The 26610-nt window shown below is 38.3% G+C and overlaps 2 protein-coding genes across 2 annotated transcripts in view; one reads left to right on the top strand and one right to left on the bottom strand.

Annotated features, from left to right (window-relative positions):
• Positions 1-26610, top strand: part of LOC123676982 (semaphorin-2A) — a 605612-nt gene that overhangs the window by 222646 nt on the left and 356356 nt on the right. The window lies entirely within an intron of this gene.
• LOC123676987 (cytochrome c oxidase subunit NDUFA4-like) lies at positions 15740-16291 on the bottom strand. Its single transcript, XM_045613357.1, has 3 exons — positions 16181-16291; positions 15981-16118; positions 15740-15881 (listed from the first exon to the last, which is right to left on the bottom strand). The coding sequence occupies exons 1-3, from the start codon at positions 16217-16219 to the stop codon at positions 15828-15830; spliced, it is 231 nt and encodes a 76-aa protein (XP_045469313.1). The 5' UTR covers positions 16220-16291; the 3' UTR covers positions 15740-15827.

The raw sequence follows: 26610 nt of genomic DNA, 5'->3' as shown, positions 1-26610 counted from the left end.
ATCGTAGTAAGAAAGTCTATTGTCATTTCGCTAGTATTTTTTTCATCCTGAGCATCTGGTAGTCAACATCGACGTTTGAAATAAAAACAATTGTGTACCAGCAGGAAAACTCCAGAACGGAATTAGCTGAAGACTCGTAATTTGCAGGTTAGTTTCAGGTTCTGAATAACTCAATTGATTGATTGATTAACGGGCAATATTCATTGAATGCTTTTGGATTATATCTCAAAGCCTTATAACGGGTGTTATTTTTCGAGGTATATAACTTTAAGTTGGCATTACTGTTCAAGATGGCGACCGATTTAACAGCTGTCAAGTGATTTATTCTCAGTTTGGTTTGGCAATTCATCATGAATAGACTCACGCCTGAACAACGCTTGCAAATAGTGCAATTTCAATTTGAAAATAATGGTTCTGTGCGGAATACGTATCGCGCACTACGTCCATTTTATTTTGTTAAGCGATGAAGCGCACTTCTGGTTGAATGGCTACGTCAATAAACAAAACTGCCGCATTTGGAGTGAAGCTAATCCTCAAATGTAGGTCGAAACACCGTTACATCCAGAAAAACTGACTGTTTGTTGCACTTTATGGGCTGGTGAAGTCATTGGTCCGTACTTCTTCAAAAACGATGATGGCCAGAACGTTACAGTCAATGGTGATCGGTATAGAGCCATGATTACAATTTTTTTCATTCCTGAATTGAACAACCATGATGTCCAGGAGCTGTGGTTCCAACAAGACGGCGCAACATGTCACACAGCTCGTGTCACAATCGATTTATTGAAAGACACGTTTGGTGACCGCCTAATTTCACGTTTTGGACCTGTGAATTGGCCTACAAGATCTTGTGATTCAACACCGCTAGACTACTTTCTGTGGGGCTATGTGAAGTCATTGGTCTATGCGGATAAGATTATCTTGCGGATAAATAAAATTCATGTCAATCGAATAATCCTTCGTTGTTTTATTGCAAAAAAGTGTTCTTTATAGATAAACCCGCGAATTAAGTGAAATATCGTATCACTGATATGTGTTTTCATTTTCTTCCTTAGGTCAAATTTGATAGTTCATGTTGGGGACAAAATTCGCTCACTGAAAATTATGTATGCTCCCTTGGTCTAGGATTATTACTTTGTGGAAACAGCGCATCACATGGATCATGGAAATCCTCAACTTTTGCCGAAGGATATATTGAGGAATCTTTTAAAAATAAAATGAACATAACTGATAAAATATTCGAGGAATTGTAGAAGAGAAAACTGTATTTGTATTTGAGCAAAATAACGTAGTTGCGCTCTCTCTTTTTCTAGGGATCACGGTTTTTTGTCCCGAGATCGCTGATGGACTCATCAGTTGGGCTAACCAGCGATATCAGCCCAAGACAACAGCCTCTCACACCATCGTGGAGAGGTGACAACACAAATTCGCGGATTTTTTATGAACCCACCGATGCCTCCCTAGAGAATGTCGTGAAGCCAGCTACGCCACCTCTCGGGCATACAGAGTCACTACAGTATCATCATTGAATAAATTTTGAGGATCTAGAACGTAAAGTAACTTTGCCGGACCGAAACAGTCAGTAAAAGTCCGTTGGATAGCTTTGGCTCAGAAACTGGAAGAGCGTATTTTGTTGCCTGAAATAGCTCCAAGAAAGCAGGCATTCTTGGGAGATTTCAGAAGGAAATTTTTACGGTATTCAGCGATCCATACTGTTTCAGAGCAATCAAACCTACATAACTGCTCAACGCCAAACACTAATAGATAAGGACTCATATCCGTCACATTTCGTTCGAATCTTCCTCCATTCCTGCATAAGCACTCTGGATCAGGCTTGCAACACAATCAAACCCGATTGTAAAACGCCTCCAAATCCGTCGCGTATTGAACACGACCTCAAAATCTCGACTCAGACTCGATTATCTCCTCCAGTCTGAGACTGAGCGTGCACTAAAAGCGCATTACGAGCGCCTCAGCCAGTGTCTTGCGTTTCATTAGCGCCCAAATTGTTGGCGAATCAGGGCCGACATAGCAGTTCAACCGGGATTTAACGGTGACATGGTAACGTCTTCAGTTATTAATCTCGCCAAACGCTGATTTTAATTCGGTTTGCAGATGCATTAGCGCTGTATTGACTCGAAGGGCCTTGGAGTCGGTTGGAAGTCGTTTTGGAGATAGGAAGATGAGGGATACAACCAGGGTTATGGTTGGAGATGACGGTTGTTTCGGTTAAGAGAACTCTACATTCCACGAAAATTACATCCCTCTTGTATCTTTTGGTATTATCACATAGAGTTGCTGAGGCTTCAGTATCACCGGCTTACCATTTATGAAAAGAGCGCCACTTTCTTCCTGCAAAATTCCTGCGAAACTATGCTCAGGGTGTGAGATTATTATAATTCAAAGAAGGAAGTATAACCACTGTTGTTTCAAACTATACTATCATTAAAAGAGTGGAACACCGTAGAAAAGTTAGCGATCTGTCTCTATTTTATAGATATTTTCATGGGCGATGCTCTTCTGAAATATCAACAATCGTTCCTCCTTTGGCAGTCTCTTCGAGGTTGACCCGTCAAGTTCTTCAAGTCTTCACACCCCTTTGTGGTCGTGTTGGAGACCTGCAGAACATCTCTTTTCGAAGACTCGTTCATCCAACGAACAGCAAGGCTCTGGAACACATTGCCTAGGGAGGTGTTCCCCGAGGCATATAACCTTCATAAATTCAAAAAGAACACCAATTCCTACCTTCTTTCCCTTGGTTCTCACGATGTTCTCTGAACATTACAGGATATCTCCTTTCGTGGGAACCAGAGCATAAAAAAAAAGAATGATTGTGTGTCTTTACAGTAAGTTAACCAACGCAGGCAATGCTATATTGAATATATAATTATATCTTACTTGTATTCTCAGTCAAATTCAAGAACCAAATGAGGTTTCATCAATAATATACAATAACCAAATATTCCTAGATATTTGATCACATACATATGTATATCTTAACACCTTCATAGCTAGTGAACAATCACTGAAATTTTCAATGCCTCTCAATTTTTCAAAGGAAGGAGCATACCTAGATCTTTCTGAAGACATAGTTGATGATTTTTATTTGAATTCAAAAACCTGAAGAATCCCCAAGATAAGGTGGATAGACAAAGTACCAAATACAAAAGTTCTCAAAAGAATGGGTAAAGAGGAAGAAATACTGAAAAAGGTGAAGATTGGAATGTTGCAGTATCTGAGTCATGCGCTGATAGGGGAGATATATACCTTATTGCAGATAGTGATACAGGGAAGAAAAAACATCGGAAGAAGAAGAATCTCCGGGTTAAACAACTTAAGAGAATGGTACAAGTTCTGTTGGGAGCTGCAGTGTCGAATATGAAGGTAACCATTTTGATAGCCAACCTTCTAAGGAGATGACACCTGAAGAAGAAGACTCTGTATTCTCGTAAGGGCGCAATCATATACCTACGTTCATGGAAACTTTTTTGCTTAAAATAGAGTCAGGTTAACCTCTCAAAATTTCCTAACGTTAATCGGGATCAGCCTGTATAAAAAATTTTTAGTGCCGTCAAACTGATGTTTAGAAAAGAATGGTTGAACCAATAATGAAATCTTACATTTTAAATATATAGTATTGATTGCTATTCTGAAATGTATGCGTATTATGAATATCCTCTTTTAGGTCCCTATAAATATTAGAGAGCATTCAAATTTTTTCGTAACTATTCCTTTGAGCTAGATTTTCATTTCACATAACAGATTCTCCAAATTGAAATTTATCAGCTTCCAAAGTTCATCTGCGTATTATACTAGTAAAATGTAGGTTTCCGGTGTACATATATCTAAACGATCTTCAGAAGAACATACGAAACCATGTTCATAAAACAGCGTTGAAATATCTGCATACACTCCAGATACAAAGCAGATTATCTTCGTACGAAGTAGGACTCCACCAAACAGCCTTCAAGTCTATTATTTCCATCAGCATAATCATTATTTATTGCGTCTCACCGAACAGTTAAACTCCGTACAAGTGCAGAATAAATCAATGTAAATACTCGACTGAAAATGCCCGAGCATAATCCATGAATCTTGGAGAAGTTCATGCAAACTTCAAAGAGTCGGGGAAAAAAACGGGAGGGATCCCATTCAGAACAACTCCGAGAGAGGAAATTCTAATTGCCTGACATTTGCAAGCTTGTAGTAGTGCTTTTTGGACGACGTCAATGGCGCTGATAAATCATTTCGCTGCGTGGTGTTAAAGTTTATTACTGTGTTTAAAGAGCAGTTAGATACAGCAGGGGGCTTGGCGAACGAAGACGTCCAATGGAGATGGGATGTATTTCGTTTTTTGCGGCTAAAACGCGAACCTTTGAGGCTCAAGAATGCAATTTCCGAGAGGGGAATTCTGATTTGTGGAGCGGTATCAGCTGTTCGTCTCTTAATTCTGGATTAACCCACCTTTTTTTTAATCGCGTTGAGTCAATTCGACTTAGTAGGCTGTGTCTTGGGTGGGAGACTATGCTGCTTTGTCCTACGCCCTTGAAGAAGCCTTAAAATTATGTTGTCTTTAAGGTAAAAGAGCGGAATATGTCTATAAACTCTCGTGTGTCAAGATTAAGTTCTATGTGGTAACATTTGCAGTGATCCACCTCTGCCTTGAGCATTCTGGGAGTAAAAATCAATTTTAGCCAATTTCGCTTCAGATTTGCCTCAAAATCCGAAACGAAAACTAATCATTGGACACCCAAATATTTCTAGATATTAAAAGGTGCTAGTCAGGTTGAGATTTTCAGTATGGTCCGAACGTGCGTTAAACACACGTGATGAGAGGAAACCGTCCGATCTAATCGACAGTCCTGCCTTCAAGACTTTCTCAATTCTATCCGTAAGCTACTGATCCACAAAAACTTAATCTTTTATGGAATTTACTGAAATGTAAGTATAAGAGATTACACAGTATTTGTAAGATCACAATTAAAAAGAATACGATTACTAGTATGTATTCATGTAATCATATGGGTAAGAGAATTTTGTTCTTCAACCTTAAATCGTTTTTCCTTCCTTTGATCATTACGCAATATAGCTATTATTACAACTAGGGAAATATGAATAGTATATTTCCCGAGGTTGTCAAAGTTACATCCCGAGGGCGGAGCCCGAGGGATGTATAGACAACCGAGGGAAATGTATTCATATTTCCCGTGGTGTAATCAATAGTTTTTTTCTGATTGAAACAATCTGATAAGGAAAAATTATTATTAGATTGTATATTTTTGTAATAATTAAATTTTTAACGTTGCTATGGGCCATGTTTCTGAGAATCTTGGTTGACTGGTTTCATTTTGACGTCTTGTCAAAAATAAAATTAATGAAAAAATGTCGAACTACGTCGAAACTCAAGCGGCAAAGGCCCGTGAATCTTTGGTTCCAGCCAAATCTCAAGCTGCCTACAGTAAAGAGTACGAATGCTTTCAGGAGTGGAAAAGAAAAAAATTGGTGGACGGTGTGAGCGATAGTATTTTGTTAGCATATTTCCAAGATTTGGTATGTTGCTCTGATTCTTGTTATTCTTGATGTATGATTAATTCATTCGATCCCCAGTCCCAGAAATATTCTCCAAACACGTTATGGCCGAAACTATCGATGTTAAGATCAATGCTACATTTGAAGGAAAAAACTGATGTCAAATTATTCGATGAAGTCGAAGCATTTGTTAAGAACAAAAATAAAGGATACGTTCCTAAAAAATCATCAGTGTTGTCCCGGGAGCAGCTCAAGACATTCTTGAGTGAAGCTCCTAATGACGTTTTTTTGATGTATAAGGTAAAAGTTTCATTTTGATTTCCTCTGTTGATAAGATTTTTACATTCATAATTTTGAAGGTTGTTTTAATAATGGAAATCTTTGGCGCCTGCAGAACACGAGAGTTGGTGAATATGCTATCTTCAGATATCGAAGATCGTGGTTCGGTAATCATAATCAAAGTCTCAAAGACTAAGAATGATATAAACAGAATATTCACTATAATTGATGAAGAAGATCTGGGTGCTGCTCGTTTGGTGAGGGAGTATTCAGCGTTGCGCCCGCAAGGCGTTCTTAGGTTCTTCGTAGCTTATAGGAATAAGAAGTGTACTCTTCAGCCTGTCGGCAAAAATACCTTCGGAAAAATTCCGAGTAAGGTTGCTGAATGGTTGGGTTTAGATAATCCGAAAACCTATACAGGTCATTGTGGAAGACGAACATCCGCGACATTGGTTGCCGATGCGGGAGCCTCAATGACAACACTCAAGAGACATGGTGGTTGGAAAAGTTCGTCTGTTGCAGAAGGCTATCTGGCGGACAGTATGCTGCACAAAAATAAGGTAGCGAAGATGATAGCAGGTGTGGAGGGTGAGCCATCTGCAGCATCACAATCTTTGAAGACCGTTTTGGGAGAATCGTCCGAGACTGCTGCTGCAAGGAATGTTCTCAAGAAAACTGTAGTCTCGTCGTCGAATAATTATGAACAAGATATTTCTTCTTCCTTTGTATCTGGTGGAAATACTTTTAGTGGAAATTTCAACAATTGCAGTTTCCATTTTGTTACTAAATAAAGAAATAGTTTCATATTTCCCTAGGGAAATATGAACTGACGTTTCATATTTCCCTTGGGAAATATGAGTGTGTTATGACACATGGTAACTAAGGCGATATAGCTCAATATTGGTTCGATCAGAAAAAAAAGTAATAATTGACTAGTTACCTTTCTGTAGTGACTTGAACAAAAATATCGGCCTGGCAAACATCTAGATCAAGAGTTGACTAAAGTGAAACGTGCTGTTATCGAGGTCAGTAGTGATAGACTGGCCCATCACTATCTAGAACACCTTATTTTCGATGACAGCACGTTTCTCATTTATGAAGCAAAGTATTGTCCATTGCTGGCCACTACTTTATCCCATCTTGAAAAAACTGGTCATCTTTTGAAGCGATCCATGCTCCAATACAATTTTTCACTTCTTCATAAGACCAGTCGTAAACTGACATCATCCATTGTCAGCCTTGATATAGGGGGTTTTATTGCACCATCTCTATTACTGATTTGACAGAAAGACTCCTCTAGAAGACACTCTATGTTCCAACCGTTGCCCATAGAATAAGATATCAAATTTTCTATGGACGCTCCGCAACGAAAGCGAGAAACCACCGAGTCGAATTTCCCGAGGACACATACGACAGGCTAAGGCGTGCCCGTCCCGCAGTGCAGCAATTATAGCCACACACTTCGCGGTCTGCATCGCGAAAATATATGCGGGATATAAATCAGGGCCGTGTTCCCGAACCGACGAACGGCTTATTCTCGGCAGGATCGGTTCCGGTTCTGAGGGGGCGGTTTCTGGAACCGTTCCAGGACAGCTGTGTCGCTCGCGGCCTCTTCTCCCGCGGTACTTTGCTATTGTTTCACGATAACAATGGATTGAGTCCTAATTAGTTGTCGCGATTTCATCGACATGGAAATTGGAGGAACGGTGGTTGGAGTCATAGAGTAATAAACATAGATAGAGGGAGTATACGCAATTTTTACATGTGCCCAACATGTTTAGAGTACGTTGTCAGATTGTGATATATCTACAAATCCACAATTTTACTATATCGTTATGAATGTATATTATATTGAATGAAATATATTTATTTGAGTGATTCCCGATTGAATATGCTAATTTGAATATTTGGAATCCGATATTTTTTCTGATTGTTGAATTTATAATAAGCAGAATATTTATTATTTTCTGTATCTACCTGCTGAAATCTAAGGTTTGGCTACTTTTGCTCCTAGTGTCATTGGTTCTCCACGTCGTTTGGCGCGATTGAAGTTTGTTTACTGAATTTCTGATATATTTAGGTATTTATTTCAATATATTTTGAGTTGATATGAAATGTTGATTCACTATGGGACATAAGAAGTGCGTTATTCGTGGAGAAACTCGCGAATTGAGTGAAATATCGTATCACTGATATGTTTTCATTTCCGCGCGCTTCATGTCAAATTTGATAGTTCATGTTGGGAAAAAATTTGCTTACTGAAAATGACATATGCTCCCTCTATCTATATTTATCACTCTGAGCTACGATAGTTCTGATAGTTGTCGTTGAAGTGTCTAAATTTTATTTGAACAATGCCAACAACAATCGTCTTTACAATTTTCAATCTATCTTATCGTTTTTCTCAGATGCTTCAGATCCTTCTGAGAATTCTTATGAGGATTTAGACACAAAGGGATGCTTTAAACTACTAAATCTTCCTACGGAACCCTTCTATCGATTTCTTCTTAGGATGCATTAGTGCAGATACCGATGATTGACTTTATCCCCCCCTCATGCCTTTTACAAATGCAATTATCATGTGACAACTCTATCTGTCGTACAAAAATCCGATGTATCAGAAAGGCCACTTAGAACATCCCATCCACGGGTATGACACGAGGGTGGAATTATCACCCCTTGCGATTGAAATCCCATAATTTTCCCTCTCATCCCCAGATAGCGCGCTCCGGGGCAAGTTTACCCCTGCACACAGGCAATGCCGTTAGTAATTGTTGAACCATCGAGAAAAGGGATTTGTCGGATTCAATCCGACCAGGCTCTATGGCGGATACTTGATGAAAATCCATAATTGAACTGATATAGATTGAGTTCATGTGATTTTCATTAATGAGGGGTTTGCTCTGATTGGCTAGAACAGTGGAAGACTCAGGTGGGAGAAATAAAATCCACTGTAATTCTTTTTTTTTTGTTCACTACAAAAAAATCACTTCATCACATTCGTTATTGTTAGAGAAGCGTTAGAGTACACATATCTCTTGAAGGCGGCTAATAAAATGGAATTTTCAAGGAAAATGTGTTTCTACTGGTTAAGCCAGTTGTTGTTGCTTAGAAATTCATGTTTGGTGTTGATTTGTGTGTTAAGAAAACTCTTTGAAATTAAGAGATCAGAGATGTAGTCCAATCTGGAAGTCCAATTTTCGATGACTTTTTTCAACATTTGTGGCCGTATATCGGCAATAACACGGCGAATGTTGTCTTCCAAATGGTCAAGGGTTTGTGGCTTATCCGCATAGACCAATGACTTTACATAGCACCACAGAAAGTAGTCTAGCGGTGTTAAATCACAAGATCTTGGAGGCCAATTCACAGGTCCAAAACGTGAAATTAGGCGGTCACCAAACGTGTCTTTCAATAAATCGATTGTGGCACGAGCTGTGTGACATGTTGCGCCGTCTTGTTGAAACCACAGCTCCTGGACATCATGGTTGTTCAATTCAGGAATGAAAAAGTTAGTAATCATGGCTCTATATCGATCACCATTGAATGTAACGTTCTGGCCATCATCGTTTTTGAAGAAGTACGGACCAATGATTCCACCAGCCCATAAAGCGCACCAAACAGTCAGTTTTTCTGGATGTAACGGTGTTTCGACATACACTTGAGGATTAGCTTCACTCCAAATGCGGCAGTTTTGTTTGTTGACGTAGCCATTCAACCAGAAATGCGCTTCATCGCTAATGGACGTAGTGCGTGATACGTATTCCCCACAGAACCATTATTTTCGAAATAAAATTGTACTATTTGCAAACGTTGTTCAGGCGTGAGTCTATTCATGATGAATTGCCAAACCAAACTGAGAATAAATCACTTGACAACTGTTAAATCGGTCGCCATCTTGAACAGTAATGCCAACTTAAAGTTATATACCTCGAAAAAAAACACCCTATACAATACAATTCGAATTGCAAAGACTACACAAAGATGTGTTTGTTGAGGTTTTGCCTTTTGGTGAGGGTCACCCAATATATATCGAATTTCAGCCACGTAGAGCTCGTGCTGGATAGGCTATTAAGATAAACGTTCTTCAGATGGCGAATATCTCTAGGTCATTAATGGGACAATCAAGATGTTAATACTGTCATTATCAGAATCAACAAAAAAAACTCTAGATCGAGAGCGCTTGCAAACGCTGGTTCTGGACCGAATAATTCCTTCTAATCAGCCAGAGTCATAACGTTCAACGCGGCACGTCTCCCAGCATCCGGTCCAGGGCACTCCATTACAGCGCCCTGTAATTACCGACCGAGAACGAACCGGGACTTATTCTTCATCTTGCACTCGCCGGTCGTGACGAAACGATTCCGTAGCCAGCTTTTTTCGTTTTGTTTCCTGAAACTTCATAATAAAGTCATTAGTTCCGCCGTTGGCTGTCAGTTCTCGAGACGTGGAAGAGGGAGGAGAACAATGAGCCTGAAAATCATAAGACGATTCGTTCTGTTAAATGTTCCGGATCTCGGCCTTTGATTCAGTCTCGCAAGGAGTGGATATCGGACCGAGGGAATTTTTTATTTTGAGGGTCTGTCAGTTAGACGGAGATGTGGGAATTACTCGTAGCGAGTGGAGCGCCTTCTATCGGTTCCAGTTCGAAGCTTGTATTTGAGTTTTTGCTACTTAACTTTTCCTGGTTTGGGATTTTCAGACTTTCTTGCTTAGACTTTGGTCTGATTTGTCGTACACGTCCTAACTGCAAATTTTTTAGCCTTTTGTATTTCATTCAAGCTCCGTTATGGTTGGAGAAACATGAGGGCCAAATTAAGTTTCTGGAAACTAATAAGGAATCGATTGACTACACATTCACACTAACACAACTATAAAATATAAATTCAATTCGATACTTAACCGATATCTATGCTTCACGAATATAACGGGTGTTTTTTTCGAGGTATATAAGTGTAAGTTGGCATTTCTGTTCAAGATGGCGACCGATTTGACAGCTGTCGAGTGATTTATTCTCAGTTTGGTTTGGCAATTCATCATGAATAGACTCACGCCTGAACAACGTTTGCAAATGGTGCAATTTTATTTAGAAAATAATGGTTCTGTGCGGAATACGTATCGCGCACTACGTCCATTTTATTTTGTTTAGCGATGAGGCGCACTTCTGGTTGAATGGCTACGTCAACAAACAAAACTGCCGCATTTGGAGTGAAGCTAATCCTCAAGTCTATGTCGAAACACCGTTACATCCATAAAAACTGACTGTTTGGTGCGCTTTATGGGCTGGTGGAATCATTGGTCCGTACTCCTTCAAAAACGATGATGGCCAGAACGTTACAGTCAATGGTGATCGGTATAGAGCAATGATTACTAACTTTTTCATTCCTGAATTGAACAACAATGATGTCCAGGAGCTGTGGTTCCAACAAGACGGCGCAACATGTCACACAGCTCGTGCCAGAATCGATTTAATGAAAGACACGTTTGGTGACCGCCTAATTACACGTTTTGGACCTGTGAATTGGCCTCCAACATCTTGTGATTCAACACCGCTAGACTACTTTCTGTGGGGCTATGTAAAGTCATTGGTCTATGCGGATAAGCCACAAACCCTTGACCATTTGGAAGACAACATTCGCCGTGTTATTGCCGATATACGGCCACAAATGTTGGAAAAAGTCATTGAAAATTGGACGTCCAGATGGGACTACATCCGAGCCAGCCGTGGCGCTCATATGCCAGAAATCATATTCAAAATGTAATGCCACAAGATTATCTTGCGGATAAATAAAATTCATGTCAATCGAATAATCCATCGTAGTTTCATTGCAATTTAAAGTTCTATAGCTCTAAAAAAACACCCTTCACATTATTTTCTCTAATTTGTTGCATTTTTATTGAAATTAATGAAATATTTCCATAAATATCGTTTAGTGATTTTTGCATTGAAAAATGTTGGTTGACAGAACTGATTTCTTCAAGGCAAATTAATGAATTGACAGATAAAGCCGTGGCGGAAAGTTCGGAGTACCAACACATAATAATAAAATATAACCATGAAAACTGTGCGTTTCTGATATATTCTCGCATGATTTTGTTCTACAAGATGTGGAAGAATGAACGGAATAGCCACAGAATTATAGAAAAATAATATCTAACATAGCTAATTGCGATAAGAGAAAATGGAAAACGATATTAACAGGTTTTCCGAATATATTATATGAAAATGGAAAAACTTTTTCATTTGATTTTTGGATTTCTTCAGTTTTAGGGAAATTTTTCTCCAACAATTCCAAATTTTCATATTTCGGACAAAAAACTAATCTGAAATGAACCTTAGTACGTTTCCATAACCATACGACACAACCCGCAAAATAATCACGAACGGCGTTAAAAAATAAAGCGAAAACAAAAAAAACCATTGTGCGAAACTCGCAGCATTTTTCCCCGGGAATCTTCCTCTTCGGTGGGCGTCCGGTCCATCCCAGATTCCCTTTTTCCGGGCCTGATTGCATGCGGAAAACTCGGAACGACGACTCTCCCCACCCCGCCAACCGCAAATTTTCTCAAGGACGCCAGCGGCGGACAATGAGAATTTCACGCATTGGTTCGTGCGTTGAATGGAAAAATGAAAATGATAATTTTCCGGGCGCCGAATTAGAAGGAAAATTACGGCGCGCGTAATTGAAATCTCGCATTTAAATTCCTATGAAAAAAATTGTTAGGCGCGTCCGGGGACGCCTTGACAGATATTGTCTTTTCCTCGCGGGAAATTGGACCCGCTTTTCCGGCGCGTCGGTACGATTGATTTTAGTCGACGGCGGACGTCGCGGGAGAAATCATTTTCATTTGCAGGTTCGGCCGTGCGTCGCTGATTGAATATTTTCTTGATTTTTTTTTCGGGACGCGGTTTGGTTGATTTAGTTTGACTGTTGAGGGGAAAACACGGAGGTTTGTCATTGTCACTTTGCTTGATTTCTTCATTTTCTTCTGCGGCTTTTCGCCTTGAAATAAATTTGGTCCCACGAGGACCGAATTTCTGGATACAAATGAGAAACATGAAAATTTTAAACAATCGCTTATTATTTTCTCTCATTTCAAATATAATCTCTTTGGGCTCTAACTTGGTTCATCCTCATGAATACTGTAACATTTTCAGCTCTTTGGCACACGATGTTTCTTTCGTAACCTAAAATTTGAGTGAATTTCTTTGTGAAGGGTGTTTTTTTTCTGGCATATGACCACCACGGCTGGATCGGATGTAGTCCAATCTGGACGTCCAATTTTCGATGACTTTTTCCAACATTTGTGGCCGTATATCGGCAATAACACGGCGAATGTTGTCTTCCAAATGGTCAAGGGTTTGTGGCTTATCCGCATAGACCAATGACTCTACATAGCCCCACAGAAAGTAGTCAAGCGGTGTTAAATCACAAGATCTTGGAGGCCAATTCACAGGTCCAAAACGTGAAATTAGGCGGTCACCAAACGTGTCTTTCAATAAATCGATTGTGGCACGAGCTGTGTGACATGTTGCGCCGTCTTGTTGGAACCACAGCTCCTGGACATCATGGTTGTTCAATTCAGGAATAAAAAAGTTAGTAATCATGGCTCTATACCGATCACCATTGTTTGTAACGTTCTGGCCATCATCGTTTTTGAAGAAGTACGGACCAATGATTCCACCAGCCCATAAAGCGCACCAAACAGTCAGTTTTTCTGGATCTAACGGTGTTTCGACATACACTTAAGGATCAGCTTCACTCCAAATGCGGCAGTTTTGTTTGTTGACGTAGCCATTCAACCAGTAGCTTCATCGCTAATGGACGTAGTGCGCGATACGTATTCCGCACAGAACCATTATTTTCGAAAGAAAATTGCACTATTTGCGAGCGTTGTTCAGGCGTGAGTCTATTCATTATGAATTGCCAAACCAAACTGAGAATAAATCACTTGACAGCTGTTGAATCGGTCGCCATCTTGATCAGTAATGCCAACTTAAAGTTATATACCTCGAAAAAAACACCCTTTACTTTGACTGATGCAATTTTAGGAGTATTTAGGTTAGCGTGTGCAAGTCTTCTGAATCGTTAACAATAGTTTTATACACCGCAAATTCACATCAAAGACTTGATGGCTTAACTGTTCTTCCCGGGATTCTAAGAAATCTTCAATGATCTAAAGTCGGCATGTTCAGATATTTCGTGCAGCTGAAGTTTCCACCGCTTCTCCTCAAACCTATCTGACAAAAACCATAATAGAATCCAACCGAGTACAAAGACCTTCAAACTATACCTCCAAGAACCGAGTTCAAGATCTAATTATCCATTGAAATACTGCAACGCAAGTTCGGCATAAAGGAAACTTCTTATACATAATCTCAGAACAGAATGAATCTTCCTGATTCACAATACGGAAGAAGCTAAAGATTAATTCGTTGAACCTATCAGGGAGAGGAAACGAAAATATCCCTAAAATACACATCTGACTGGCTCCTCCGACTCATCTCATATTATCTAAATTGCACAGTTTTACGAGCAGATACAGCCCGGTCTAAAAGCTGAAATATCAATGGTTAAAGTGGATACGAATCGTTTAATTTATCTCTTCTTGCAGGCCAGGCCTTTCATAAACAAAGAGATGGGAAGATTGAATTAATTGAATAAGGTTGTTGAATTAGAGATGCTATTAATTATGTATTATCTCATTATACAGAGACGGGCTTGGGTCGATGATTCTTTCTCGGGAAATACCGTGAATAATTCTAGTCTATGGTATTTATTTTGTACGTGAGAAATACTTGGATTAAACGTTAACTGGCCGGGTTGTTGATTCAAACTCTCGTCGGAATGTTTGTAGGAAAAATTGAACCGGTTTTTTGGGGCAGAGAAAGGACGCTATACTAATATTTGATATTTAGATTAAATTTTTTTTATAACTATTTTTCCGAGTTTCGGGCTTTGATGATCATTTCTTTAGTTCCAGTTTCATCAGGTCATCACAATCCTGTAATTAAGTAATTCAAATTTCAAGTCAATTTTATATGGGACCATCTAGAGCCCTAATTGAACAGTCATGCCTAATTTTATTGAAATCGAAAAAGTGTCATCCGGAAAGTATGAAGGTATCCTCTGCCTTCTATGTACCTGGAAGGCTAGAGCCTTTTCCAGTTGAGCGCCAAACGTAATTAGGCTATTGAACAAAATCGTCCATTAAAATTGGCTCAATCTCTTCATAAAACATATTCTGTCTCCTTCAGCCTACAAAATATATCAAAAGATTCTTGAGACTTAGAAATTAGGAACAAATTTAAGTGTTAAATAATTCTATCAAGACTTCCCCTGGAACCAGCTCTGACCAACTTCAAGTTATTGGTAGAATCGCTATTGGTAGATAAGATATTCGAAATAGAAGAAGCATATGTGTATCTAGCCGCAGAGCAGAACAACATTTCTACCATTCTTCAGAGCCACTACCCACACTACAAAGTGGGCGTTTGTACAATGTAAACCGATAAAAAAAGAATTGATCCGTGTTCTGATTGAAGTTGTTATAAGGTATGAAAGAGTTGAATCTTGCTGAACCAGTTGATGGTTGTCAACTTGATTTTATCGCCGTACGTCCTGTAACTTTGGAATGATTCCAAATTAGAAATATTTTATTGCTGATAGAATTTTATCTTTGGCTGTTGTTTATTTCAGGCTCTATAATAAAATATGTTATTCGTTATATGACTGAGAGGTTTTGTACGAAAAGATGTTTAGCATCAACTTCAGGATGTTAACTTAACTTAATTGAATATAAAATTAGATATTTATATTAGCAATTATCTTTGAGAAACAATTGATAGCAATGTGTAGTTTTGTTTCTTGCAAATTAATTAAAATATATTCAATATAACGATAGGTTCAGGAAATAACTATTTCATTTGAAAAAATTGACTTTAATGGAAAAACTAATTGACAATAGAAATTTTATGTTTCAACGAACAGGTCGTATTCGAACTCAATGTTGAAAATTTATAGAGATACATCAGCAGGTTCGTCTATAGGTTTCTCAAGGTACCACCAGAGCTAAAAACAAAACGTTCAAGTTATTATTATCTTTTTTTTTACCTATAACGTAAGTTCATAATGGATATCACGCAGAGGTTAACATAATTTCACCGTTACCTTTTTGTAGGGATTCTTCTCATAATTTCTGGTACTCTCTTTCCTCCAATACACCTCTGGATGATACATAGCAACCCTCACACCGAAAGCTGTGGCTGCTGCTACTCCCCCTCCCACAATTAATAAGAGGGGGATGAGCTTGAATCAAAATTCAATTTTTTTTATCGAAATCAATCTTAAAAACGCCAATCAGTACTTACCGAGTAGTTTCTTCTTAAAAACGATATGGATTTTCTCATTTCTCTCGATTGATTATTTTGCTGAATGTCAAGTCAACCACAAAAAAATTTTAAATTAAACGATTGTGTCAAAGGTTTCCATGGTGAGAATAATAGGTGTTCATTGATTGTTCGGATCATTACTCAACTTAAATTCATAGAGAGTAGGTTTTACGAATTTTTTCATATTTTGACAGTGTAGAAATGATAAATTTTTGTGAATATTTCCCTCCTGTCAAAAATTCTATGTATGTGGAGAACAATTATCGAAAATTACAGCGAATATTTCCCTCCTGTCAAAAATTCTATGTATCTGGAGAACAATTATCGAAAATTACAGCGATAATTGCATTGTAGGAAGCGAAACAGCACTGCGATAATTGTTCTGTTCACAGATGCATAGTTTCTACGCATCTTACAGAGTTCGAATCTATGGCAATTCCATTCTACATCAGTTTTACAAGTGATGTAACAGTTTATTCGGGAAATATTCCCTCGAATTACACTCGTGCATCAAAATGACCGGATAATTTCGCATTCCAGCATGTTTTCTTTTGAAAACTGCATTCGGTCATATGAAATTGAACTCATTCAGTTTTTATGACAACACGCTGCCATGCAAAATTATCGGTAATTTTGATGCACTTGTGCAATTACTTACGAAAATTGTTTCATAAGTTCTTGAGGAAAAACATAAGAGCCAAACTCATCAGCAGCCTCAAGAAATAACAATATAGGACAGAAAAGGTCAGCAAACCATCATTACACAATCTAATCAAAACTTTCCCATCACCGACCTGCTAAACTTAAAAACACACAAGAAGGTCAACACAGTTCAAAAGCTGCAACCCCAACAATTCATTTTTCCGCCCCAAATCTGACATTTGGAACCTGAAAAGACCACCCTTCAAGCAGCCCTAATAGAATATCTGACCTTTCACGGTGCCACGGAAAAAATGACCGAACATTACCCCACACCCCTCAGATACATCGGACAGCGATCGGAAAATGGATTGTTTCAGGGGTGGGGGTGGTTTCAAGGACATCGGATGGGTGAAAAAATCGTGGAGTTTTTCGACAGACAAAATGACTGGGAAGAGAAACCGAAAACGTCGGGGTTCTTTTGTTTTGGACGACTAGACGAGCTCTGCTCAAATGGAACATGTAATTTTCTTTGTTTTTCGAAGGTGGTTTAATAAATCTAAGTCGGGAAGTTCATTAATAAGGAAGGGCGTTTGTTGGGCTAGATCTGCGATAAGCTTTGGGTGGCGACAGATCTGGAGACAGTCGTTCTAGAAGGCTGGTATTGCTTTCTGTGTACAGGTCTTGCCAACGAAGACAATGCGTTTTCAGAACTAATGGAAGTAAGGAATTGGGTTTCACATTTCATCAAGAAAGTATTTGGAAGTAATCATGAAAGAGACCACTTCAAGAGATTGTCCTTTTGTCTCTAGTATCTCAATTTTCAAGAGTCTGAAGAAAATTGAATTCATCTGATGTTAATAACGATATCAAACGAGAATATATCGGCATGTTACAAGGTTAGAAGACACAATATAGAAAAAAAACAAAAGCCCATTATTCTTAAGCTAGTAACTAGAAATCCTAAACAGCCAACACTGAAAAACGACAATATATAAGATGTTTATTCCTGATGAACTAACAAAAAATAGATGAAAATTCTTAAAGGAATCAAAAGCATCCTTGGAAATAAAAAATTTTGGACTGAAGGAGAAATACTCTAAAATCACTTTACTGAAATAACATCTTTCACAGTGCGTTTTTATTGGTGGGGTGATGAATTATTTTGATTCGGAAATCTCTCAAATATAGTATATGAAAGAAATTTGGGTCTTTTTGTGATACTAGTAACTAGTGATTTTTCCCATAGTGAATCAACTTTTCATATTATCTCAAAATGTAGTGAACTAAATACCTAAATATATCAAAAATTCAAAAAACGAACTTCAAGCGCGCCAAACGACGTGAAACAACCAATGACATTAGGGGAGCAAAAGTTGCCAAACCTTGGATTTCAGCAGGTATATACAGAAAGTAATAAATATTCTGCTTATTATAAATTCGACAATTAGGAAAAATATCGGATTCCAAATATTCAAATTTACAAATTTAATCGGGAATCACTCAAATAAATATATTTCATTCAATGAACCCGATGAAGACGAAATATATAAAACGGCGTGACCAGGAGAGGAAGCTGGGACAGAACAAGATTTTTATTTTGGTATTTTATAAATTTGTTTTAGTTAGAGTGAAATTTATTTGAAACAACTGTAAACAGCTATTATAAATAACTCACAGTTTTTCCCAGAGTTTAAACAATCAATGTAATATTTGAATAAACTCTATTCTATTCTATTCTATTATTCTAATATTATATCCATTCATAACGATATAGTAAAATTGTGGATTTGAAATTATATCACAATCCGACAACGTAATCTAACCATGTTGGGGACATGTAAAAATTGCGTATACTCCCTCTATCTATGTTTATTACTCTATGGCCCCAAATCTCAAGAAATTTCTTTCCTCCGTATCTGATCTAGACCATCCCGAGGAAGATCCACTTTCCCCATCGAGTTCATTTAATTAAAATCCCAGATTTTGGAGCGGACCTGGCTTTCCATAACATTAAAAACAGGCACGTTTTTGTACTACATTTTCTCAGGGGGGTTGATCGCCGGATGAACCCTTTTAACGTGCCACCCCCGCGTAAAGTCGTAAACTCACAGGGGACATCGGTACGCCACCTAAATATAAGTGAACAGATTATTTTCCGGCTCTCGTTTTATTCCCTTGCCCGTAAGGTTATTTACCGGGGCCATCCTGTAATTGGCACGTAGGAAGTAGACGATTTGAATTTATCACGATTATTCAGATCTATATACTGCGTTCGGTAGGGCAGCTGTACGAGGTATCGTCATAGAAACATAATCTTGTCATCGGTATATGCACAATTTCTTTCGAAAGGGTATAGGTGTAAAAGGCAGGTATCACTGGATAATATTAGTAATTAAGGTAAGTTATTTTGAATAGCAGACAAACGTAGAAATAATTCATTAATCAACATTGCTGGAGATTTGGGGGCTAAAGTGGTTCAGATATTTGAAATATGCTGAAATTTCACAAGAATATATTCTCAAGCCCTTTCATCGGATCAAATCCATCCAGCAAACAAACCTACACCTTCACATGCAGGTCAAACATACTTAACATACACTAATCTCAACATTTTCCGAAGTTTCAGGTATAAGCACCCCCATATACCCCAAAATCAACGAGAAATAACTTCTCCCAACAATGCGAAACTTAAATTCAACTCAGCCAACCGGCTTTCTACGAAACCGCAAGAAACCACCTCCTACGTTGAACGCCTTTCCTTCAGGTCGATTTACCCCGTTTGCCTGTCTTCGCCCGCGACCGTACGTTCGCGAGAGAAGTAATATATTTTGTATTATCTGGGCCCAAACTCGCACTTGGCCCAGTTTCGGTTCACCGGTTCGGATCCTAGGAAACCTAACGTTTCGGAATTAATTAAACAAATAAACGTCCTCGTACGGGCCGAAGATGTATCACCCCAAAATTATATCGTTATTCTGGACCGCGTTCTGGAACCCCTCTCAAAAATAGGTCATACCACAGATTTTTCAGATAATTATGCAGTGATTGCAATACTGAAAACAAGAATCAACAAAAATATCAGGAAAGCACTGGAGTGAAATCAGGATTTTTTAAGCGTTCGTTCACTCATGCGCCAATTAGTTCTTTGGAGTTTTCAGAAACGCCCAAAAGCTTCTGAATCAATGTCAGAGTTTTTCATTTCTTTCCGATGATCTCCTTGAATTTTTTTGTCATTTTGACTGCGCTATTGCACGCAGCTTGAAAATGTATAGTTAGACGCGAAGTTTCAAATATTCTTCTTGAAATCTCAATGGTTCTAATGATGTGATCAGCTCGCTTCTCTTTTTGAAATGACGAAATATCATGATACGATATTTCAGTCAATTCGCGAGTTTCTCCACAAAGAACGCAATTTTGGAAAAAGTCATCGAAAATTGGACGTCCAAATTGGACTACATCCGAGCCAGCCGTGGCGGTCATATGCCAGAAATCATATTCAAAATGTATTGCCACAAGATTATCTTGCGGATAAATAAAATTCATGTCTATCGAATAATCCATCGTTGTTTTATTGCAATTTAAAGTTCTATGGCTCTAAAAAAACACCCTTTATATTCAATTACTTTTCAAAAAATAAACTAGTAATAATTTTTGAAAGGCCGAACATTCAAAACCCAGTCGCAACCGGCGGAAAAAAAACCAAATCATCCCAGCAAACAACTCCGCTAGTGTATCAACATCGAAAGAGAAAAAGTTCCCGTAACTCGGCGACTGCAGCTCCATTAACGGATGCTGTCGCAGACAGGTGACAGGTTTAGCAGCAAGCTCTGAAACTTTTCAGCAAACCGCATTCGGCACTAGAGGTGGTATGACACTCTGTCATGACACTGTCAGAGAGATTACCCGCGATAAATCTGCATAATATGAAGTCGAAATGGGTTTTTGCTGGCCTTTCGCTGTCTCCATTCAACCAGACTGGTCTGTTTTAATCTCTGGTGTCTGAATTGATGGAGTTATTGTTCCGAATGCAGCAGATTCCATCAGATAACTTTAACCGTTTTGATGTTTGCCGAAAAAAGAGAAATGAAAAAGGTGTAAAACTTGTTTGAATATTTTCAGGAATACTTATGGAAGAAGGACGTGTAGATATAACTCTTCAGTAGGAACAAGAAATCAGAAAAACACTGACATTGAGTAAGAAGTTTTTGATCTCTGGTTAAGTGAAAGTTTGACGAATTTCTCTGATTAAGTTGAAGAGACAAATCACATTGTGAGTTTTAAGATTTTAATGCGAGATGTGGTTTTTTCATTATGTTTTGTTTATTGAGTATCAAACTGATAATCCATTAAAATATAAAAAAATATTAGATTCTTCAACTGCTATGAAGAGTAAGCTGCATTTCATATAGCTGACTGATTTTCGAAACTATGTATTGCTTATTCTTTGAGAATAGTATATTGTGCAACAAGTGGGGAAAGTCCAACTTTTCTCGCGAGTGTGGAAGTTTGTGGCACGAGCCTGAAAGACGAGTGCCGCAAACACACGAGCAAGAAAAGCACTTTCTCCACATGTTGCACACTATACTTTTCCTACAACTGCACAAATTTCAATAATTCAAGTAATGGACTTGATTTAAATCGTTGACAGTATGTGCTAATTGATTGTGTTTCCACAGAAACGACGCAAAAGCCCAATTTCATTGGTCTACCAAGCGAGGTGAGGGCAAAGTGCCGTGAGAAATAATATTTCCCACAGTCTGAGCAATACATAGTTTGAAATTTAGTAAGATATAAAGAATACGCTACTTTTCATAGCAGTTGTAGAAAAATATTGTTTTTCTCCTATTGACAGGATATATAAATTTTGTAGACACATATCAATCAGCAGAGCATTACTTTTCCTAACTAGGCAGGAAAGTTCTTACTTCGCAGCCTATGCAGCAAAATGATTTTTCTCAAGGGGAATAAAACATTCAACATATTTGGATACCTTCCTTATTTCTGGAGGAGTAAATACATCTAAGTCGCTATCACTGTCGATAGTATAAATATATTCGATATTTTTCCATAAAACTGCCTCAGCTGAATTCCTAGACTCGCTTCGCTCGGCTATGAACTATCAGCCGCGGCAGTCAATCTACTACTTTGCTGCCTAGTAGGCAGACTATCAAACGATAAATATTATTTCTTATTTCTTCAAATTCATCGTGTTTACGACTGACCGAATAGATTTTGACCACAAATGCTTTATCTATGAGTTTAAACTAACTATGCGAAAAAATTGTTTGGAAAATAACTTCAAAAAGGTGGAAATTTTTGTGGAACATTCACTGTGAAGTTCTGCAGATAACAAGTATCCAAAAAATCCAAAAATCCTCATCCGTGAGGGAGAAAAATTCAAACTTACACCCATTTCACTAATTAAATTTATCGAAGGTGGTCAAAATACGCTTCTCCATGTTTAAAATAAAAAACTTTTTATGAGGTTTTCCCCAGTTTTCTACCAGATCGATACGAGCGTCCGTAGCGTGTGTACCCAGCAGATTTGACACTTCCATTCGACGACAGAATAACTGTCCGTTTAGATGAAAAATGGACACGATTTATGGCATATTGACGGTAACTCTCAAGTTGAATATTAATTCAGGCTTAACCCCTTATCGCGTTGGAAAAACTGAAAAATGGAAAGCCAGAGTCTGCCGCTGAAACGTCAGCGTCCGGATTATTTTTCAGACGGAATAGATAAAGCGGAAAGCCACGTTTAAAAACAACCCTATAGCATTTGAGAAACGATCTTCATTGAATGCTAATAATCAGTATGTTCCCAAATTGAAGGAACAAACAAAAGAGACAGATTCTTTGGATCATTTCAAGAAAAAAATTCCTACAAAGATGGGCCCGGAAACGCTGTGTTTTCGAGATGAAGGAAGTTAAAGTGTATTCTTTTTCTCATATCACCTTTTCTTCTCAAGATATTGACCTTAAACTCGGCATATGTAGATATTGAAATTCAGAGATTTCATCATTTAATATGCTACTTTAGAATGCAAATCTACAGGGTGATATTTTTTCTGGGACAGTGCCGACTTCCATCCTCCAGAACTTTTTTTTTAGTGGACCACTGGTAGTTTAGAAAAATGTAAGAAGTAACTTTGGTCCAGTACTACACCTTTTGGTTTTTTGTAGTTCTATCGTATCTGCTACTGATTTCGAGGGAACATTTTCAAACAATTCTCTAGTAGTCCTCATTATTACCAAAATCCAGTTAGTAAGTTGTAATGAATAAATTAATTATAAGTTTTGGTATACAGGGCGAGTCTTTGACTTGTGAAGGATGTTTTTTTTAGAGCTATAGAACTTTAAATTTCAATAAAATAACGATGGATTATTCGATTGACATGAATTTTATTTATCCGCAAGATAATCTTGTGGCATTACAGTTTAAATATGATTTCTGGCATATGACCGCCACGGCTGGCTCGGATGTAGTCCAATCTGAACGTCCAATTTTCGATGACTTTTTCCAACATTTGTGGCCGTATATCAGCAATAACACGGCGAATGTTGTCTTTCAAATGGTCAAGGGTTTGTGGCTTATCCGCATAGACCAAAGACTTTACATAGCCTCAAAGAAAGTAGTCTAGCGGTGTTAAATCACAAGATCTTGGAGACCAATCACAGGTCCAAAACGTGAAATTAGGCGGTCACCAAACATGTCTTTCAATAAATCGATTGTGGCATGAGCTGTGTGACATGTTGCGCCGTCTTGTTGGAACCACAGCTCCTGGGCATTATGGTTGTTCAATTCAGGAATGAAAAAGTTAGTAATCATGGCTCTATACCGATCACCATTGACTGTAAAGTTCTGGCCATCAACGGTTTTGAAGAAGTACGGACCAATGATTCCACCAGCCCATAAAGCGCACCAAAGAGTCAGTTTTTCTGAATGTAACGGTGTTTCGACATACACTCGAGAACTAGCTTCACTCCAAATGCGGCAGTTTTGTTTGTTGACGTAGCCATTCAACCAGAAGTGCGCTTCATCGCTAAACAAAATAAAATACGTATTCCGCACACAACCATTATTTTCGAAATAAAATTGCACTATTTGCAAGCGTTGTTTAGGCTTGAGTCTATTCATGATGAATTGCCAAACCAAACTGAGAATAAATCACTTGACAGCTGTTAAATCGGTCGCCATCTTGAATAGTAATGCCAACTTAAAGATATATACCTCGAAAAAAAACCCCTTTACATATATTTGAACAGTAGATTCTTGAGATTGAAAGGAACACTTTTTTCCTTTACTACTTTTTAGTATTTTGGAATTTATTTACACAATCTACAGTGAAGATCAATAAAATCGTCTGCAGTGTGCATAAACGTGGTCGGGGGTGTACACATACACACATCCGCCATTATCGGGCTGTTTCGCGCCCGGACTGTTCGCGATAAATGCATTACGGGGACTGGAAATGGGAAATGCGAAGGAAATTTAACTGTCATACTCGTTTAATTCAGATATAACATCTCTCCGTCCCCGGGCCGGATAGCTTAATAACGAATTTTCAACGTTGTACACACGCTCGAAAGCGCCGTTGTGTTTGAGCGCGATTTCACCGGACCAGTCCGGAAAAGTTGGCGGTGGGAAAATTGTTAACCGAATGAAATCTCTCTTGCTGATATGAAGGCACCTGTGCTGGTTCTGACATGTTTCGCTGTTATTCAGCTGATGTATGATGAAACTGTTAGGAATACTAAACTTTAGGGCTCTTTCAATTGAAACTCTTGGAAATTGTTTCCCTTCTTATTTTTCGTCTTGTTCGTTTTCGTTTTTTTCAACTTCTTCCTTCACTCTCATATTTTTCTCTTCTATGTCGTTCATTTTTACTTCTTCTTCCCCTTTATTTGTTCTTTTTTATGCTACTGATTTATTTGTGTAAACTTTTTCCATCTTTTTTTTTGTCACCTTCAATAATCTGGTTCTCCATTATGAGGTAGAATTATTTGGCAATACAATAAAACAAGAATAATTGTGGTCTGTTGATACGTGAATAACAGCTATTCAAAATGTAAAATCTGAAGAAGCTACTATGTAACGCAACAGAGGTTATTCATATAATTCAGAAGTGGAAATAGAGTAACTATCATTTACTTTCTATTATTGGGTTAGGCAATCCATCAAATCTGAATTGGCTAATACCAAAGCAAATTGAGTTTCTATGTAACAACGTTAGTTTGGAATGATAGCAATTAGCGTCACTTTGAACCTTTGAGTACTTCCCTCAAATTAACATTAAATGAGCAGATGAACTAATATATTCCTGTTATCGTTTGGGAAATGACAGAAATATTCAATCAATAGCCATAGCAAGGTATAAGTATTTAGTGGCAAACTTCGACAACGTGGAATCAAAGAAAAAGCAAAGCCTTCGCATACAGATATACAAAACAACCTATGGAACATAAGTAACAATAACGTCTCAAAATAACGTAAGTCACTATCAACAACAGTTTTCGATATCCTAGGATGTTTTTCACTTTTTGAAAATTTATTATTTTTAATTTGTCATAAAGGAAGGTCATTATACTTGCTTTTACCGTAAACACAAACTGCTAATGTTCTCATAAGTGTCAGACTCAAAGTCTCCTGCTTTCATTCAGCGCATTACAGAGGTGTATAATTTCATTAAGACGAACAAAACCGCCATCAGCATTCACAAAAAAGCGACCAGTTCATCACGAGTGCCACCATCCAAAAACGGGAATACGCTTCCTGTTTACCCTCCGCATTGTGCACCTCACAAGCTTCTCACGTCAAGCGTCTCCGAAAGAGCCATTCAAGACCCTGACGTTTAACACCTATCTCCTCTTCCGCTGTTTTGACAGGCACTTCGCGAGTGTACGTGCAGAGACGTCACTCGTCCATTGAATTCGCGCTTTTGAACCAAACCAAGGTCTCCCTTCGCTCCTTTCAAAAACAACGTTTATGCGTCCGTCCTAAAGAAGTCTGCGATACAGATCCACTCGCAGAAGGGTGGAAATAGACGAGGTTAATCACGAACTGGAGCGATCAAAATAAAAGTGATTTCTAGCACAAACCAGTTACTCACTTTGTGATTTCAAAATTGACTCAAAAAGTATATTATTAGCTAAATAAGTAAGTAAAGGGTGTTTTTTTAGAGCTGTAGAACTTTAAATTGCAATAAAATAACGATGGATTATTCGATTGACATTGAATTTTATTAAACCACAAGATAATCTTGTGGCATTACATTTTGAATGACTTTTTCCAACATTTGTTGCCGTATATCGGCAATAACACGGCGAATGCTGTCTTCCAAATGGTCAAGGGTTTGTGGCTTATCCGCATAGACCAATGACTTTACATAGCCCCACAGAAGATAGTCTAGCGGTGTTAAATCACAAGATCTTGGAGGCCAATTCACAGGTCCAAAACGTGGAATTAGGCGGTCACCAAACGTGTCTTTCAAGAAATCGATTGTGGCACGAGCTGTGTGACATGTTGCGCCGTCTTGTTGGAACCACAGCTCCTGGACATCATGGTTGTTCAATTCAGGAATGAAAAAGTTAGGAATCATGACTCTATACCGATCACCATTGACTGTAACGTTCTGGCGATCATCGTTCTTGAAGAAGTACGGACCAATGATTCCACCAGCCCATAAATCGCACCAAACAGTCAGTTTTTCTGGATGTAACGGTGTTTCGACATACACTTGAGGATTAGCTTAACTCCAAATGCG

Source organism: Harmonia axyridis, chromosome 3 (assembly GCF_914767665.1).
Source record: "Harmonia axyridis chromosome 3, icHarAxyr1.1, whole genome shotgun sequence".
Lineage (NCBI taxonomy): Eukaryota > Metazoa > Arthropoda > Insecta > Coleoptera > Coccinellidae > Harmonia > Harmonia axyridis.
This window is presented reverse-complemented; position numbering and strand designations above follow the sequence as displayed.

Bases quoted from the DNA above. Each gene is read 5' to 3' on its own strand.
- LOC123676987 (XM_045613357.1), bottom strand. From the start codon at position 16,219: ATGAGAAAATCCATATCGTTTTTAAGAAGAAACTACTCG. The intron at 16,119-16,180 runs GTAAGTACTGAT...TTTTGATTCAAG, and splicing joins TTTTAAGAAGAAACTACTCG to CTCATCCCCCTCTTATTAAT. The intron at 15,882-15,980 runs GTAACGGTGAAA...TTTTGTTTTTAG, and splicing joins AGAAGAATCCCTACAAAAAG to CTCTGGTGGTACCTTGAGAA.